The 15,816-nt window shown below is 45.7% G+C and overlaps 2 protein-coding genes across 3 annotated transcripts; both read left to right on the top strand.

Annotated features, from left to right (window-relative positions):
• The first annotated feature begins 1,576 nt into the window (after window positions 1-1,576).
• LOC120424456 (transcription initiation factor IIA subunit 2) lies at window positions 1,577-2,593 on the top strand. Of its 2 annotated transcripts, none has more exons than XM_039588589.2 (3): window positions 1,577-1,771; window positions 1,849-2,083; window positions 2,153-2,593. In XM_039588589.2, the coding sequence occupies exons 1-3, from the start codon at window positions 1,700-1,702 to the stop codon at window positions 2,191-2,193; spliced, it is 348 nt and encodes a 115-aa protein (XP_039444523.1). In that variant the 5' UTR covers window positions 1,577-1,699; the 3' UTR covers window positions 2,194-2,593. The 2 variants fall into 2 exon arrangements, with proteins under 2 accessions (XP_039444523.1, XP_039444524.1); XM_039588590.2 differs by having other exon boundaries at window positions 1,849-2,090.
• Window positions 2,594-3,968: 1,375 nt separating this feature from the next.
• Window positions 3,969-11,601, top strand: LOC128093236 (uncharacterized). The gene is made up of 2 exons (XM_052709306.1): window positions 3,969-5,518; window positions 10,743-11,601. The coding sequence occupies exon 1, from the start codon at window positions 4,078-4,080 to the stop codon at window positions 4,546-4,548; it is 471 nt and encodes a 156-aa protein (XP_052565266.1). The 5' UTR covers window positions 3,969-4,077; the 3' UTR covers window positions 4,549-5,518; window positions 10,743-11,601.
• Window positions 11,602-15,816: the final 4,215 nt, after the last annotated feature.

The raw sequence follows: 15,816 nt of genomic DNA, 5'->3' as shown, positions 1-15,816 counted from the left end.
TTATGATTCTCAAGATACAAAATAATATGAAGACTTGTATGGACAAACCAATGATTCAAAATGACTTTTTAGGCATAACAAAATTTAACACTAAGTTTCATAAAAAAAGAAATAAAAAAAATTGCTCATTCTCACTAGAGATTTGCTCAAGTGTGAAAACGGCGCACTTTTACAAAATTTCTGAAAGCACTTTTCGGTTGAAATTCAATGTCACAACATATTGTATGGTCATTGTATGGTCTCACTTTAAAAGTGAGATAATTTTTTTGCTGTATTTTTAAATTTTAGTATCTTTCCCCTTGTCTTTCCCTGTTCCTGAGGGGAACACCCGTGAAGAGTATTGGGGCCGGCATTTACAAAGCGGATTCAGTGACAGTTTATTAATCAACTTAATGTTAAAATGTTAAGGTTAATGTTAACATTCCATAGGTTGTTTTCCTAAGGTGTCTTGATAAGGTCCAGTTTGTGACGATACACTACACGCACGTTTAAAATCACTCAGTTTTCGTCAAAACCGAACCTACTCAGAAATGAGTTAAGGAGGCATCTGTCAAATTTGAGTGAATTTCACTCAGATCTGGGTGAATATCACTCAGTTTTCGTGGAATTCTGAGTGAAATTCACTCAAATCTGACAGATGCCCTACTGCAAGGAACCTTCCACCCCAGGGATCGACCTTTGGATTGCGAGTCCAATCGCCGCCAGCGTTTCCACCGGAGCGGGCTTGGATTGGTGTGTTGTTAATCTTTTTATAGCTTGGAGACGACTCCCACACCTGGAATGACTTAACGGCCTAACAACAATCAAGGCCGAGACTGACGTTTTACTTCCACATCCGATGGAAGGCTGGAGCAGATGGGAATCGAACCCATGGTCATCCGCTTTCAAAGCGGACAGCGTAACCAATTTGTTGCGAAATTTGTTTGATGATTTGTATGAAATTTCAGAACTGATCGCTGAGCTTAATGTGCCAAAAAAAGTTGTTTTATTTTACTCTTCATCAAAATTAACAAGAAACTTCAAAATTATTAGCAAATCATATTTATTCATAATATATTTTTTATTTTATATTTTAATAATTATAATTTTTATTAACATTTTTTGCAGTCGAAAAAACGTCAGTTTCAAAGTCTTTGCTGAAATCTGTGCGCTTTCAATTTGTAAACGCACTCCGTCGACTTTTCGTTGGATGCACGGTCAACATATATTACCAATTTTTGGCCAGAAAGCAAAAACTTTTTTAAGTCACAAATTAGTTTTCTGTATATATATTAATAGAAAATTCAAAATGCGTTTGAAACGGGTGTTCTTCAAATTTAATTTTGTTATCAAAAATATTTAAAACAAAATTTATTATTGAGCTCTTTTTGAAGAAATCTCTTTCGTCGATTTCATTGGAACTAGGGACCTACATAGGGAAATGAAATGTTCTGGGAGAAATTTCAAACAACCAAGGTCATTCAAATTTAAGGTTGGAAAACTTGGCTCTCTAATTGGAACTACACAATGTGTTATTAAAACAAATCAACAACTTCCCTTTTAGAGTGTACCTTTGTGTTTTTTTTCTGTTTTGTCATTCTTGCAGCCAGCTTTTGTTTACAAAATTTGCCACCATCGCGCTCGGAAGCATCTGTTTTCTCTCGAATTTGTGAATCATTTTCTCAACTTTACGCTTGACCGCATTCTTCCGGCACGCAACATGTCCTACCAGCTGTACCGCAACACGACCCTCGGCAACACCCTGCAGGAAACGCTGGACGAGCTGATTCAGGTAAGGTTCCGGACACTTCCATATGGTTTCTCGATCCTCCTCCTTCAAATTTACAATTCTTTTGTCCACCCAAACAGTACGGTCAAATCACGCCCGCCCTGGCCGTCCGCGTGCTCGTCCAGTTCGACAAATCCATCAACGCGGCCCTCTCGAACCGGGTCAAGTCCCGGGTGACTTTCAAGGCGGCCAAGCTGAACACGTACCGGTTCTGTGACAACGTTTGGACGCTGATGCTGAACCAGGTCGAGTTCCGGGAGGTGCACGAATTTGCCAAGGTGGACAAGGTCAAGATCGTGGCGTGTGACGGCAAAAGTGAGTTGTGAGGACCCCCAATCTACCGAGTGCTTTTCAAAGGTTTTGCTAAATTCGATGCAATTTCAGACCTCAACGCGAATGACGAGCTCGGGAGGACCGATCGATAGAAGTGCGGAGTCTTGTTTTATTTTTTTGTTGTCTTTCCGACATCTTCATGCGTATTCTTTTATGTGGGTTGTTTTTTCTTTAGCTTTAGAGCGTAAGCACATAATGCCCCAACACCCTTGCGTTAGAAATCCTAAATAGGGAGACTGGTCGAAGTGAATTTGACGTACCCAAACAGACACGAGTTTGACGTATCCAAACGAGCATTTGCCTTTACGCCCAGCAAAACTTATTAGTGTTGCCAAGCTCAAAACATACGTTGCCAGATCGATTTAGCAAACTTAGACCAGTCTCCCTATTAAGGGTCTCTACCTTGCGTCCCTTATGGGACACTCCACCCAAAAAGATAGTTTATAACAAATTACATAAATCAGACGAAATAAACGATTCAAAGTGACCAAATGTTTTCCTGTTTTTTCTTAAATTGTAAACTAAAAAATCGAACTCAGCGCAGAATAAACAAAAAGGTAAGCTAATGTGTCATTTAAAAGTTATTTTAACTTCCGTTAACTGGGGTGAATTGGGACAACAGTTTGAATAGGGCCAGCAGTTTTTAGAGCGCTTGAAGGCTTGAAGTTTGGAAAACGTTTCAATATTTTTGTTGTTTTATGTTTGTTCTATTCGACACCAATTTAAAACAACAAAAAATGGTGTAGTAAAAAGGCTAAACAGCTGTCTTGATTCGCCCCAGATGACGGCACCTTGATCTTGATAATAGTGCAACCTAAGTTATCAGATAATTTCAAACAGTTTTGCCAAAGTTCAAACTACTTTTTAGAGCAATTTTCCACAATTTTGAAAAATTTCATACAATTTTGAACTTTTTGTTTATTTTTATCAATTTTAAACAGTTTAACCATCAATTTGAACAATTTTTACAACTTTAAACCAGTTTGAACAATTTTAAACAAATTCAAACCCTTTTCAACAAATTAAACCAGTTTCACAAAATTTAAACTATTTTTTTTATTAATTATTCATTCATATTAGTTATCAAATGGAAAAAAACTGTTAACAATTTTAGGCAATTTCAAAGAAATTTGAGCAAATTTTAAGGAAATTTTAAGCAAATTTTAAGCAAATTTTAAACAATTTTAAACAATTTTAAACAATTTTAAACAATTTTAAACAATTTTAAACAATTTTAAACAGTTTTAAACGATTTTAAGCAATTTTAAACAATTTTAAACAATTTTAAACAATTTCAAACAATTTTAAACAATTTCAAACAATTTTAAACAATTTTAAACAATTTTAAACAATTTTAAACAATCTTAAACAATTTTAAACAATTTTAAACAATTTTAAACAATTTTAAACAATTTTAAACAATTTTAAACAATTTTAAACAATTTTAAACAATTTTAAACAATTTCAAACAATTTTGAACAATTTTAAACAATTTTAAACAATTTTAAACAATTTTAAACAATTGCAAACATTTTTAAACAATTTTAAACAATTTTAAACAATTTTAAATAAACAATTATAAACAATTATAAACAATTTTAAACAATTTTAAACAATTTTAAACAATTTAAAACAATTTTAAACAATTTTAAACAATTTCAAACAATTTTGAACAATTTTAAACAATTTAAAACAATTTTAAACAATTTTGAACAATTTTAAACAATTTTAAACAATTTTAAACAATTTTAAACAATTTTAAACAATTTTAAACAATTTTAAACAATTTTAAACATTTTTAAACTATTCTCAAGAATCTTTATGAATTTGAAATTTGTAAATTTTAATTGACAAAAAAACGCTCACCTCCGTGTACGCACGAGAGCAAGCAGCAGTCAAGTGCTCAGTGCTCTATCGTTTTTTCGAAATTTTCCGCCGTAGTCTACCGTGATTACCCGCGAGTTTGCTCCTGCAGCATGCCAAAGGCCGGCCGTGGCCGTGGCAGTTCGAGTGCGGCCTCGAAAAACCCGCGAAGTTCGTCTACCGGCCGTGTGCAAAAAGGTAAACAAACCAACGCCGTGTCGACCGCCATCGCGCAGGGGAGCGTGAGCGCAGAAGGAATCGACAAAAAGTTACTACACCCCGGATATGTTCCAAGATCACCAGTGCGAACCCGTTCGGGTACTTCCGGAGCCACGACCAACACGTCAACATCCGCCAACATTCCCATCAGGAACGAGTTCCAGATGCTGAGCGACGACGAAGAAAACCACAACAACACCGACGGTAGCAGCACTACCGACGACGACGAATACGATGGACGTGCACGGAAGAAAGTGTCGACGTCAAAAACGAACAATTCTCCAAAGGAACGTAGACCACCTCCAATATATGTTTTGGACACGTTGACGGACGATATTGACGAGTTGCTGGAAGGCCTCGGATAGTGTCTGAAAATCGGTAAGTCGTCAGTGCAAGTCTACACATTTGACAGCAAGAACTTCGACCTGGTTGTGGAGAAATTGAAGAGTAAAAACTTCAAGTTCTACACATTCGACCCCGTGCAGAAGACTGCCGTGAAGGTCGTCTTGGGTACCAAGACCGCCCGATCTCCGACCTAAAGAAGGACCTCTCGGGTGCTGGAATTACGCCGCGTGACATAAAAGTCCTCTCGCGGAAGACAACGGTCACAGGTACACACACACTGTACCTGTTGTACTTCGACCGCGGCACCGTCAAAATTCAAGACCTGCGGAAAACTAAGGCGTTGGACGGTTTTTGGGTAAACTGGCGGTTTTACTCAAAGAACCCGACGGACGCAGCGCAATGCCACCGTTGCCAGAAATTTGGCCACGGCTCGCGGAACTGCAACCTCCCGCCCCGCTACGTGAAGTGCGGTGAAACACACCTCTCGGAGGCGTGCGCACTGCCGTGCAAGGCGGACTTGGGGGACAAGGCAGAGCAAACCAAGGCGCGCATCAAGTGCGCCAACTGTGGAGGTAACCATACCAGCAACTACCGTGGATGCAGCGCACGGAAAAACTACCTCGAGGAGCAGGAAAAGAGGAAAAAGAAAGCAGCACCCAAGTAGCATTTGGCAACATGATAAATTTGACTAAGTCCAGTTTTTGTTTTGTTTTGCTGTAGAAACATAAAAATGACATTTTAGCAACAATACGTTGCAATGTTACAAACGTTTCGAATTGAAAACAACTTTGCAACAATCCATTTCGTTTTGTAATCGAAACATATTGAAAACTTATTGGTTCCATTGTTGCAACATGTGACTTAGCCCGATTTGTGTGCTAAGAATAATATTGAAATCAAAAATCCTTAGATACAGTTCAGCCCAACCATTTGCCCTTTCATCAATTCATCCGTGGCTCAGTGGTAGAGGCAAGGTGTGTAGATCTGAAGGTACTGTGTGGAGTGATACACCCTATTGCGATGTATCCATTGAATCGAGTCGAATAGGCCCCTCGTACGACGGGCTTGACGCAGCCATGCACTGACAGCGCATGGACGCAGCCACACGAACGGTGCGGTGACAGCTGACCAAGCAGGTCCAGCTCCCGTCCTCTTTACTCGTGTGACGCTCGGACGGATCGGATGTGAGTCCGCACCGATTCTCCCGGCGGGCGATTTCCCGAGTGGGTTTATAGACTCACACATTGGCGACCGTGACGGAGTTGGAATTTTATTTTCAACTTCCAAGAACCGTCGGGAAATCGCCTGCCGACGTGTTTTTTTTTTGGTGCAGATTTGTTTGTTTGTTTTGGTGCTGGTGATTGAAAAAAAAGAGACTTTTCTTTTGGAGGAAGTATTGAAGTGAGGAAAGGGACTCAGCAAAGGCGCGAGCGTGTGAGTGCTCGGTGGGTGAGTAAAGTGAAACCGAGTTTGACAGAAAGGAATATGATTGAATCGCGTTGGGCACGGAGGTCAAATGGGCCTGCCGTGGGAAATAGCCTGGAAGGCCGCGATTGGAGGAACATTTTGTCGCGTTGGGCACGGTGGGTCAGATTGGCCCGCCGTGGTAAATAGCCTGGAAGGCCGCGATTGTTCCAAGAAAAAAGAGTCGCGTTGGGCACGGAGGTCAAATGGGCCTGCCGTGGGAAATAGCCTGGAAGGCCGCGATTGGAGGAACATTTTGTCGCGTTGGGCACGGTGGGTCAGATTGGCCCGCCGTGGTAAATAGCCTGGAAGGCCGCGATTGTTCCAAGAAAAAAGAGTCGCGTTGGGCACGGAGGTCAAATGGGCCTGCCGTGGGAAATAGCCTGGAAGGCCGCGATTGGAGGAACATTTTGTCGCGTTGGGCACGGTGGGTCAGATTGGCCCGCCGTGGTAAATAGCCTGGAAGGCCGCGATTGTTCCAAGAAAAAAGAGTCGCGTTGGGCACGGAGGTCAAATGGGCCTGCCGAGGGAAATAGCCTGGAATGCCGCGATTGGAGGAACACTTTGTCGCGTTGGGCACGGTGGGTCAGATTGGCCCGCCGTGGTAAATAGCCTGGAAGGCCGCGATTGTTCCAAGGCAAAAGAGTCGCGTTGGGCACGGAGGTCAGATGGGCCTGCCGTGGGAAATAGCCTGGAAGGCCGCGATTGAAGGAACATTTTGTCGCGTTGGGCACGGTGGGTCAGATTGGCCCGCCGTGGTAAATAGCCTGGAAGGCCGCGATTGTTCCAAGGAAAAAAGAGTCGCGTTGGGCACGGAGGTCAAATGGGCCTGCCGTGGGAAATAGCCTGGAAGGCCGCGATTGGAGGAACACTTTGTCGCGTTGGGCACGGTGGGTCAGATTGGCCCGCCGTGGTAAATAGCCTGGAAGGCCGCGATTGTTCCAAGGAAAAAGAGTCGCGTTGGGCACGGAGGTCAGATGGGCCTGCCGTGGGAAATAGCCTGGAAGGCCGCGATTGAAGGAACATTTTGTCGCGTTGGGCACGGTGGGTCAGATTGGCCCGCCGTGGTAAATAGCCTGGAAGGCCGCGATTGTTCCAAGGAAAAAAGAGTCGCGTTGGGCACGGAGGTCAAATGGGCCTGTCGTGGGAAATAGCCTGGAATGCCGCGATTGAAGGAACATTTTGTCGCGTTGGGCACGGTGGGTCAGATTGGCCCGCCGTGGTAAATAGCCTGGAAGGCCGCGATTGTTCCAAGGAAAAAAGAGTCGCGTTGGGCACGGAGGTCAAATGGGCCTGCCGTGGGAAATAGCCTGGAAGGCCGCGATTGGAGGAACACTTTGTCGCGTTGGGCACGGTGGGTCAGATTGGCCCGCCGTGGTAAATAGCCTGGAAGGCCGCGATTGTTCCAAGGAAAAAGAGTCGCGTTGGGCACGGAGGTCAGATGGGCCTGCCGTGGGAAATAGCCTGGAAGGCCGCGATTGAAGGAACATTTTGTCGCGTTGGGCACGGTGGGTCAGATTGGCCCGCCGTGGTAAATAGCCTGGAAGGCCGCGATTGTTCCAAGGAAAAAAGAGTCGCGTTGGGCACGGAGGTCAAATGGGCCTGCCGTGGGAAATAGCCTGGAAGGCCGCGATTGAAGGAACATTTTGTCGCGTTGGGCACGGTGGGTCAGATTGGCCCGCCGTGGTAAATAGCCTGGAAGGCCGCGATTGTTCCAAGGAAAAAAGAGTCGCGTTGGGCACGGAGGTCAAATGGGCCTGCCGTGGTAAATAGCCTGGAAGGCCGCGATTGTTCCAAGGAAAAAAGAGTCGCGTTGGGCACGGAGGTCAAATGGGCCTGCCGTGGGAAATAGCCTGGAAGGCCGCGATTGGAGGAACACTTTGTCGCGTTGGGCACGGTGGGTCAGATTGGCCCGCCGTGGTAAATAGCCTGGAAGGCCGCGATTGTTCCAAGGAAAAAGAGTCGCGTTGGGCACGGAGGTCAGATGGGCCTGCCGTGGGAAATAGCCTGGAAGGCCGCGATTGAAGGAACATTTTGTCGCGTTGGGCACGGTGGGTCAGATTGGCCCGCCGTGGTAAATAGCCTGGAAGGCCGCGATTGTTCCAAGGAAAAAAGAGTCGCGTTGGGCACGGAGGTCAAATGGGCCTGCCGTGGGAAATAGCCTGGAAGGCCGCGATTGGAGGAACACTTTGTCGCGTTGGGCACGGTGGGTCAGATTGGCCCGCCGTGGTAAATAGCCTGGAAGGCCGCGATTGTTCCAAGGAAAAAGAGTCGCGTTGGGCACGGAGGTCAAATGGGCCTGCCGTGGGAAATAGCCTGGAAGGCCGCGATTGGAGGAACATTTTGTCGCGTTGGGCACGGTGGGTCAGATTGGCCCGCCGTGGTAAATAGCCTGGAAGGCCGCGATTGTTCCAAGAAAAAAGAGTCGCGTTGGGCACGGAGGTCAAATGGGCCTGCCGAGGGAAATAGCCTGGAATGCCGCGATTGGAGGAACACTTTGTCGCGTTGGGCACGGTGGGTCAGATTGGCCCGCCGTGGTAAATAGCCTGGAAGGCCGCGATTGTTCCAAGGCAAAAGAGTCGCGTTGGGCACGGAGGTCAGATGGGCCTGCCGTGGGAAATAGCCTGGAAGGCCGCGATTGAAGGAACATTTTGTCGCGTTGGGCACGGTGGGTCAGATTGGCCCGCCGTGGTAAATAGCCTGGAAGGCCGCGATTGTTCCAAGGAAAAAAGAGTCGCGTTGGGCACGGAGGTCAAATGGGCCTGCCGTGGGAAATAGCCTGGAAGGCCGCGATTGGAGGAACACTTTGTCGCGTTGGGCACGGTGGGTCAGATTGGCCCGCCGTGGTAAATAGCCTGGAAGGCCGCGATTGTTCCAAGGAAAAAGAGTCGCGTTGGGCACGGAGGTCAGATGGGCCTGCCGTGGGAAATAGCCTGGAAGGCCGCGATTGAAGGAACATTTTGTCGCGTTGGGCACGGTGGGTCAGATTGGCCCGCCGTGGTAAATAGCCTGGAAGGCCGCGATTGTTCCAAGGAAAAAAGAGTCGCGTTGGGCACGGAGGTCAAATGGGCCTGCCGTGGGAAATAGCCTGGAAGGCCGCGATTGGAGGAACACTTTGTCGCGTTGGGCACGGTGGGTCAGATTGGCCCGCCGTGGTAAATAGCCTGGAAGGCCGCGATTGTTCCAAGAAAAAATGAATCGCGATGGGCACGGAGGTCAAATGGGCCTGCCGTGGAAAATAGCCTGGAAGGCCGCGATTGGTGGAACATTTTGTCACGGTGGGTCAGATTTGCCCGCCGTGGTAAATAGCCTGGAAGGTCGCGTTCGCTTCAAATGCTGCGATTTGCGTTACTGAAATCGCTAGATGTATGGTAGGTCAGTCTGTCTAGCCGTAGTTAAGAAAATGGTGGTTCAGACTGACTCTCTGTGGTAGAAAAGTTTGAAACGGGCAAAAGGCCAGAGGTGTAGGTGCAGGTTACTGAGATTGCTTTGGGAAATAATTAAAATATAGTCACGAATGCTCTCGTAGTGAATTTTGTGACAAAGCTGTGCACAGATGATGATGCATAATGATTTGTTTAAGGTAAATTTAAGTTAATAAAAAAGATGCTAGAAATATTGAAAAGTTTTAAGGATTTTAGGAATTTCTGTATGTAGTGCTGTGTTTGCCAGAATGTAGGTCATTAAAGAGAGTGGAAAATAAAACTTGAATCATTTGGTAGTGTAATGTAAGCAACTCCAAAACTTAATAACGATAAAGTAGGTTATATGCCAGAATGGTTTACAGAAACCAAGATAGAAAAAGAGAGATAGAGATAGATAGAAAGAGAGATAGATAGAAAGAGAGATAGATAGAAAGAGAGATAGATAGAAAGAGAGATAGATAGAAAGAGAGATAGATAGAAAGAGAGATAGATAGAAAGAGAGATAGATAGAAAGAGAGATAGATAGAAAGAGAGATAGATAGAAAGAGAGATAGATAGAAAGAGAGATAGATAGAAAGAGAGATAGATAGAAATAGAGATAGACAGAAAGAGAGATAGATAGAAAGAGAGATAGATAGAAATAGAGATAGACAGAAAAAGAGAGATAGATAGAAAGAGAGAGATATATAGATACATATATATATATAGATAGATAGATAGAGATAGAGAGAGAGAGAGAGAGAGAGAGAGAGAGAGAAAATCACGAAAATAACAATCATTACTTAGAAAAAGAAAATTAGCTAATTTCAAATGGTGATTTAGTCAAAGCTGAGATGGACTAACAGTGGGCTGCAGTTTAGTTCGATGCATTAAGTGATATGCTTGTTAGACATTCTAACGTATCTTTTTTTCTTTCATCAATGTTGGCAATGGATCCGAAGGTTACTGGGGATTTGGTTTTTTGGTTTTAATGAAAACTTTTGCAGATTGCATAGGAATGCCGTTATGTAGTCGTGGCATTTGTTTCATAGTTCAATTGTTTCAACAATATTTTTTTATGGAGAAGAGGAGAGATGTGTGGAGTGATACACCCTATTGCGATGTATCCATTGAATCGAGTCGAATAGGCCCCTCGTACGACGGGCTTGACGCAGCCATGCACTGACAGCGCATGGACGCAGCCACACGAACGGTGCGGTGACAGCTGACCAAGCAGGTCCAGCTCCCGTCCTCTTTACTCGTGTGACGCTCGGACGGATCGGATGTGAGTCCGCACCGATTCTCCCGGCGGGCGATTTCCCGAGTGGGTTTATAGACTCACACAGGTACCAGTCCAGAATCCCGACAGGGGTACTTTAGTTTTTTTGTTCAAATAGATTTTTTTTTTGTTTCGCGCAAATTAAACGACAACATAATGGCAACATCATGACAACACAACAAACTACTTTACCGACATATTTAGACAAACAAATTGTTTCTGAAACTTCGTCGTAACAAAGTTGAAACAAACGGCTAAATGTTGCCAACACAAAATTTTCGTGCGCTTTTAGGGCACCACGAGTGTTCTAACTATGTTGTGATAGCACATTTTGGGAGTTACGAAATAGTTGCATTTAAGGATCCGCAACAAAAAATGTTACTTGGGCAGCATCCCACCCTCCTCAGCGAAGTACGAGCGTAACCGTGCCAGCTGCTGGTCATCGTACGGTTCCAGCGGACAACCCAGCGTTCCCTCCTGGATGGGGTCGATCGTTCGCCAGCGTGGTCGCTGCCGGTAGCGGCAATGCGGCCCAGCAAGAAGTCACCGGGGAAGATCTCTTTACCCTGCCGGAGTTCTTTGCTCTCGCGGGGGAGATGATGACGCGGTTCCGGACCTGCCGTAACAAAGCGGAGCAATTCCTGGCCCTTGGGGAGCTGATGATCAAGCACATCTATAATTGATTAAATTTTGCTGTGATCTAGTTGTAAGCTGTTTCTATTCCTATTCCCTATCATTAGCAATTGCGTAAGTTTTTTGAAAACTTTTTCCTACTCTTGTTTGTGCATTTAATTAACAGTGATAATTGCTCTAAAACGAATTAAGACGTAACACACAGCTGAAATGAACACAAAAACTCTGTTAGGTTCATAATATGTACAAATTGTAATTTGATTATTCACAAATAAAACCGAATTGAATTGAAATAAATTTTAATTGTTTGTCATTTGGTAAAAAGTTGACGTAACATTCCATAGGTCGCCTTCCATTTACTAAGCCATTGAATCCAGAATGGAAAAGGAATATATCTAGAGTAAATTTTCAAAACAACAAACATGGGTTTTCTCAAGCAGAGAGGACCTTTTAAAAATTTAATCTAGATATGACAAAAAGTTGAAAGATATATGGTCGAATGGACAAAAGGTCGAATGTACAAAACATTGGAAGGACAAAAGATTGTTTTTTTGAATATCTTTTTTTTTCAAAATGGAATATTTTAAAATTACCCTGAATGCATAAATATTGTAAAACAAACTACAGAAAAAATTCACTAAATATTTACAAAATATTTTAGAGGTTAGGGAATGGGAAAACTCTCATAATAGTTTGGATGCTGCTTATTATTAAAAGAATGGTTAAACTTACAGAAAAAAATCAGATTTGTTTGTAAGAAAATCAATTTTACAAAAATATTTAAGTGATTGGACTGTTCCTGCACAAATTTAAATAGATGTATTGTATGCTAGGAAATTTACGAATTATTATTATTATTTTTTGTTTAATTTTTCCACATTCGACCTTTTGTCTTTTCGACGTTTTGTCCATTTGACCTTATGTATTTCGACCTTTTGTCCATTTTAAACGACTCTTTTTCAGAGAAGTTTCATAGTTTGTTTTGAGCTTTACAATTTTTGAAACGTCAATCGTCTTATGTCTTGAGATTGTTTTTAAAGGTCCAATTAACAAAATTTTATTTTATTTTTGCTTTTTACGTGTATTTTAAACCGCCTTGAGTCAGACTCGAGTCAAAAAACACAAAAAAGCAATTAAAAAAATATATAGGGGACCTCCCATAAACTACTTGGACACTTTTTTGAAATCTCTGAAATCTTTCGTGCAAATCAAAAGTTTCTTGTGATTATAGGATTGTAGTCCTATCAAAAAAGTAAATGAAACTTCAAATATACTCATTTGTCTCCATCAAACTTGGAAACAATTCCATCAGGCGAAATTAACGCCAAACTTTAGAATAACGATACAAATTGCACAAATTTAATTTTCTCACTCTCATCCTGCTGCCTTCGTGTAATGAATGTGTGCTTCGACGCCGGAAAGATGCTCAACTTCCTGTGTTGTGGAACAGCCCCCGTGTGTGTGTGTGTGTGTGTGTGTGTGTGTGTGTGTGTGTGTGTGTGTGTGTGTGTGTGTGTGTTCGTGTGCAGCAGATCGGAAATTGAAACGGCAAACTTGTTCTTCAACTCGCTCATTACGAGAGCATCTCGCATCCTCGACGTTCGTTGATGTGAAAGTTGATTCGAGGATGCTGTCAATTAAAAATGGCTTCCGGGTGCTCGAAAAAATAAGTTTAATTTAATCAATTTATGAGAAGTAAGGTTTTAATAAATTGGAAATATTTACATTGAAGAGATTAGAAAAGTTGCACAGAAGCTTCATTTTTGATAAGTTGGCAACCACCGCACTCTGTTCGCCCCTACGACGCTCAAGTCCACTGGGCACACGCGGGCTGCTGCTGTTTGACAGCTGCACTTCCGCTACCAGTCTGTGACAAAAACCAAACGAGAATACACGCTTTATTTTTCTTTTCGCTAAGTTAACCGCGTGTTTTATTCCGGCCTCCCCGAAACCTCTTTAGGTTGTGGGCCCAAGTCGCGTTTACGGTCAAACGGAAAAGTGCGCGGAATCGTCGGGCGTCATGCCGGACGCAAAACCCGCTCCGGTGCAGGTGCCGATGTTGGACGAGTCCAACTTCAACCCGTGGCGTCTCCGCATGCTATCGTTCCTGGAGGAGCACGAGCTCTTGGAATGTGTGCGGTCGGACGTGGGCGACGTGGCGGAACTGAAGGAGAAAGCGGGAGAAAAGCCGGAGGAAAAGACGGCCCGGATGAAGCTGCTGGACAAGCGCATCAGGAAGGACCGTCACTGCCGTTCGCAGTTGATGGCGCGGATCAGCGATGCGCAGATGGACCACCTGGAGGAGGACATGTCCCCGAAGGACATCTGGGACAAGCTGCACAACATCCACGCGCGGAAGAGCGTCGCGAGCCGGATGCGGATCCAACGGCAGATCGTGACGATGCGCTACGATGGGGGAAAGCTGCAGCAGCACTTCTTGCAGTTCGAGAAGTTGATCCGGGAGTATCGGTCCGCCGGCGCGAAGCTGGAGGAGATCGACGTGATTTGCCACCTGTTTATCTCGTTGGGATCAGCGTTCTCCGGTGCTGTGACGGCGCTGGAAACCATGTCGCAGGAGGACCTCAAGCTCGATTTCGTCAAGAACCGGCTCTTGGACGAAGAGACGAAGAAGGGCATCGAATCGCCCACCCCGTCCCAGAGCGATGCTGCGTTTCACGGGGCGAAGCCGCAGAAGAAGCAAAAGTGTTTCGGCTGCAACAAGGAGGGCCACCGGGTGGCCGACTGTCCCGAGAAGAAGAAGCCGCAGCAGAGCAAGAGGAAGCAGAAGTCGAAGGCGAACGTGGCGGATTCCGGCAGCAACCGGAAGGAAGTTTGCTTCGTGAGCGAGGCGAACCCCCAGCAGGCGCGGACGCGCTGGTTCATCGATTCCGGTGCGACGGACCACCTCGTGCGGGACAAGGAGCTGTTCTGTGAGCTGCATCGTCTGAAGAAGCCCATCGAGATCGCGGTGGCCAAGGACGGTGAAACAATCCAGGCGGAGCACTCCGGCACGGTGAAGATGGTTGCGGTCGTGAACGGTAAGAGAGTGAACTGTACGATCAAAGACGCGTCATACGTGCCAAAGTTGTGCTGCAATTTGTTTTCGGTGCTGCGCGTTGAACAAGCCGGGATGCGCGTCGTGTTCGAAGACGGGAAAGCGACTGTGTACAGTGGTTCCGAAATCGTCGCGTGTGCTACTGTGCAGAACAAGCTGTACGAAATGAACTTTCTGGCTCGGCACGGTACGGACGATTCTTCGCTGTTGACGTGCGGTCGCGTGCGGAAGGGGTTCGTGCTCTGGCACCGTCGTTTTGGACATTTGAACGAGCAAAGCCTCAAGTGTCTGGTGCAGAAGGAGATGGTATCCGGACTCGATCTCAGTACCGCCGGGACTGACGATACCGTCGTGTGTGAATCGTGCGTTGTCGGCAAGCAAACGCGGAAGCCTCACCCACCGCGTGAAGGTCGTCGATCGTCGCGAGTGCTCGAATTGGTACACACCGACGTGTGTGGTCCCGTGTCGTCGGAGGGACTCGACGGGATGAAGTATTTTGTGACGTTCATCGACGACTGGACCCATTTCGTGATGGTGTACCTGATTCGCTCGAAGGACGAGGTCATGGAGTGTTTCGAGGAGTACGAGGCCTTGGTGACGGCGAAGTTCGAGCGGCCGATCTCTCGGCTGAAGTGCGACAACGGCGGCGAGAACCGGAACAAGCGTTTCGAGGGGTTCTGCAAGCAAAAGGGGATCCGGATGGAGCCTACTGTCCCCTACACGCCGGAGATGAACCCGTTGAGCGAACGCATGAACCGGACGCTAGTCGAGAAGGCGCGGGCGATGCTTGCTGATGCTGGCGTCGACAAGAAGTTCTGGGGGGAAGCCATGCTGACGGCGGCCTACCTGACGAACCGAAGCCCGACCGCTGCTCTCGAGATGAAGAAAACGCCGTACGAGTTGTGGGAGTCCAAGAAGCCGGACGTGTCGAACATTCGTGTTTTTGGCAGCGATGTGTTCGTCCACGTTCCGAAGGAGTTGCGCAGAAAGCTGGACGACAAGGCGTGGAAAGGAACGCTCGTCGGGTACTCACACAACGGGTATCGAGTCTGGGACCCCAAGAAACGGACGGTCGTAACGGCGCGCGACGTGGACTTCGTGAAGTCTGTCGCGGTGCAGCAGCAGGTCGCGCAACCCGACTCGCAGTTTGTGCCACTTCAATCCGATGAAGAGAGCTGCGTCGATGACGCGAGCTGTGTCGACGATGGAGACGAGACTTCGGAAGACGAGTTCAGCAGTGCTGCCGATGAACCCGAAGCTGAGGAAGCTGATGGCAGCGGCCGACCTCAAAGACCGAAGAACCCTCCCGCTTGGCACAAGGATTTCGAGGTTGAGTACGCCAGTTTTGCACTCAACGCGATGAACTTCATCGAGGACATCCCGAGTTCGGTCCCTGAACTGAAAAAGCGGGACGATTGGCACGAGTGGAGAGCTGCGATGCAAGACGAGATGA

The sequence above is a fragment of the Culex pipiens genome, chromosome 1 (genome assembly GCF_016801865.2).
Source record: "Culex pipiens pallens isolate TS chromosome 1, TS_CPP_V2, whole genome shotgun sequence".
Classification (NCBI taxonomy): Eukaryota; Metazoa; Arthropoda; class Insecta; order Diptera; family Culicidae; genus Culex; species Culex pipiens.
Note: the sequence above shows the minus strand (reverse complement) of the source record. Positions and strands in the feature narration are given on the sequence as shown.

What these genes read in the sequence shown, in the direction of transcription:
- LOC120424456 (XM_039588589.2), top strand. Translation starts at nt 1,700, where the DNA reads ATGTCCTACCAGCTGTACCGCAACACGACCCTCGGCAACACCCTGCAG. An exon ending in CGCTGGACGAGCTGATTCAG is followed by an intron (nt 1,772 to 1,848) that starts GTAAGGTTCCGG and finishes CCACCCAAACAG; the next exon opens with TACGGTCAAATCACGCCCGC. An exon ending in CGTGGCGTGTGACGGCAAAA is followed by an intron (nt 2,084 to 2,152) that starts GTGAGTTGTGAG and finishes ATGCAATTTCAG; the next exon opens with ACCTCAACGCGAATGACGAG.
- LOC128093236 (XM_052709306.1), top strand. Translation starts at nt 4,078, where the DNA reads ATGCCAAAGGCCGGCCGTGGCCGTGGCAGTTCGAGTGCGGCCTCGAAA.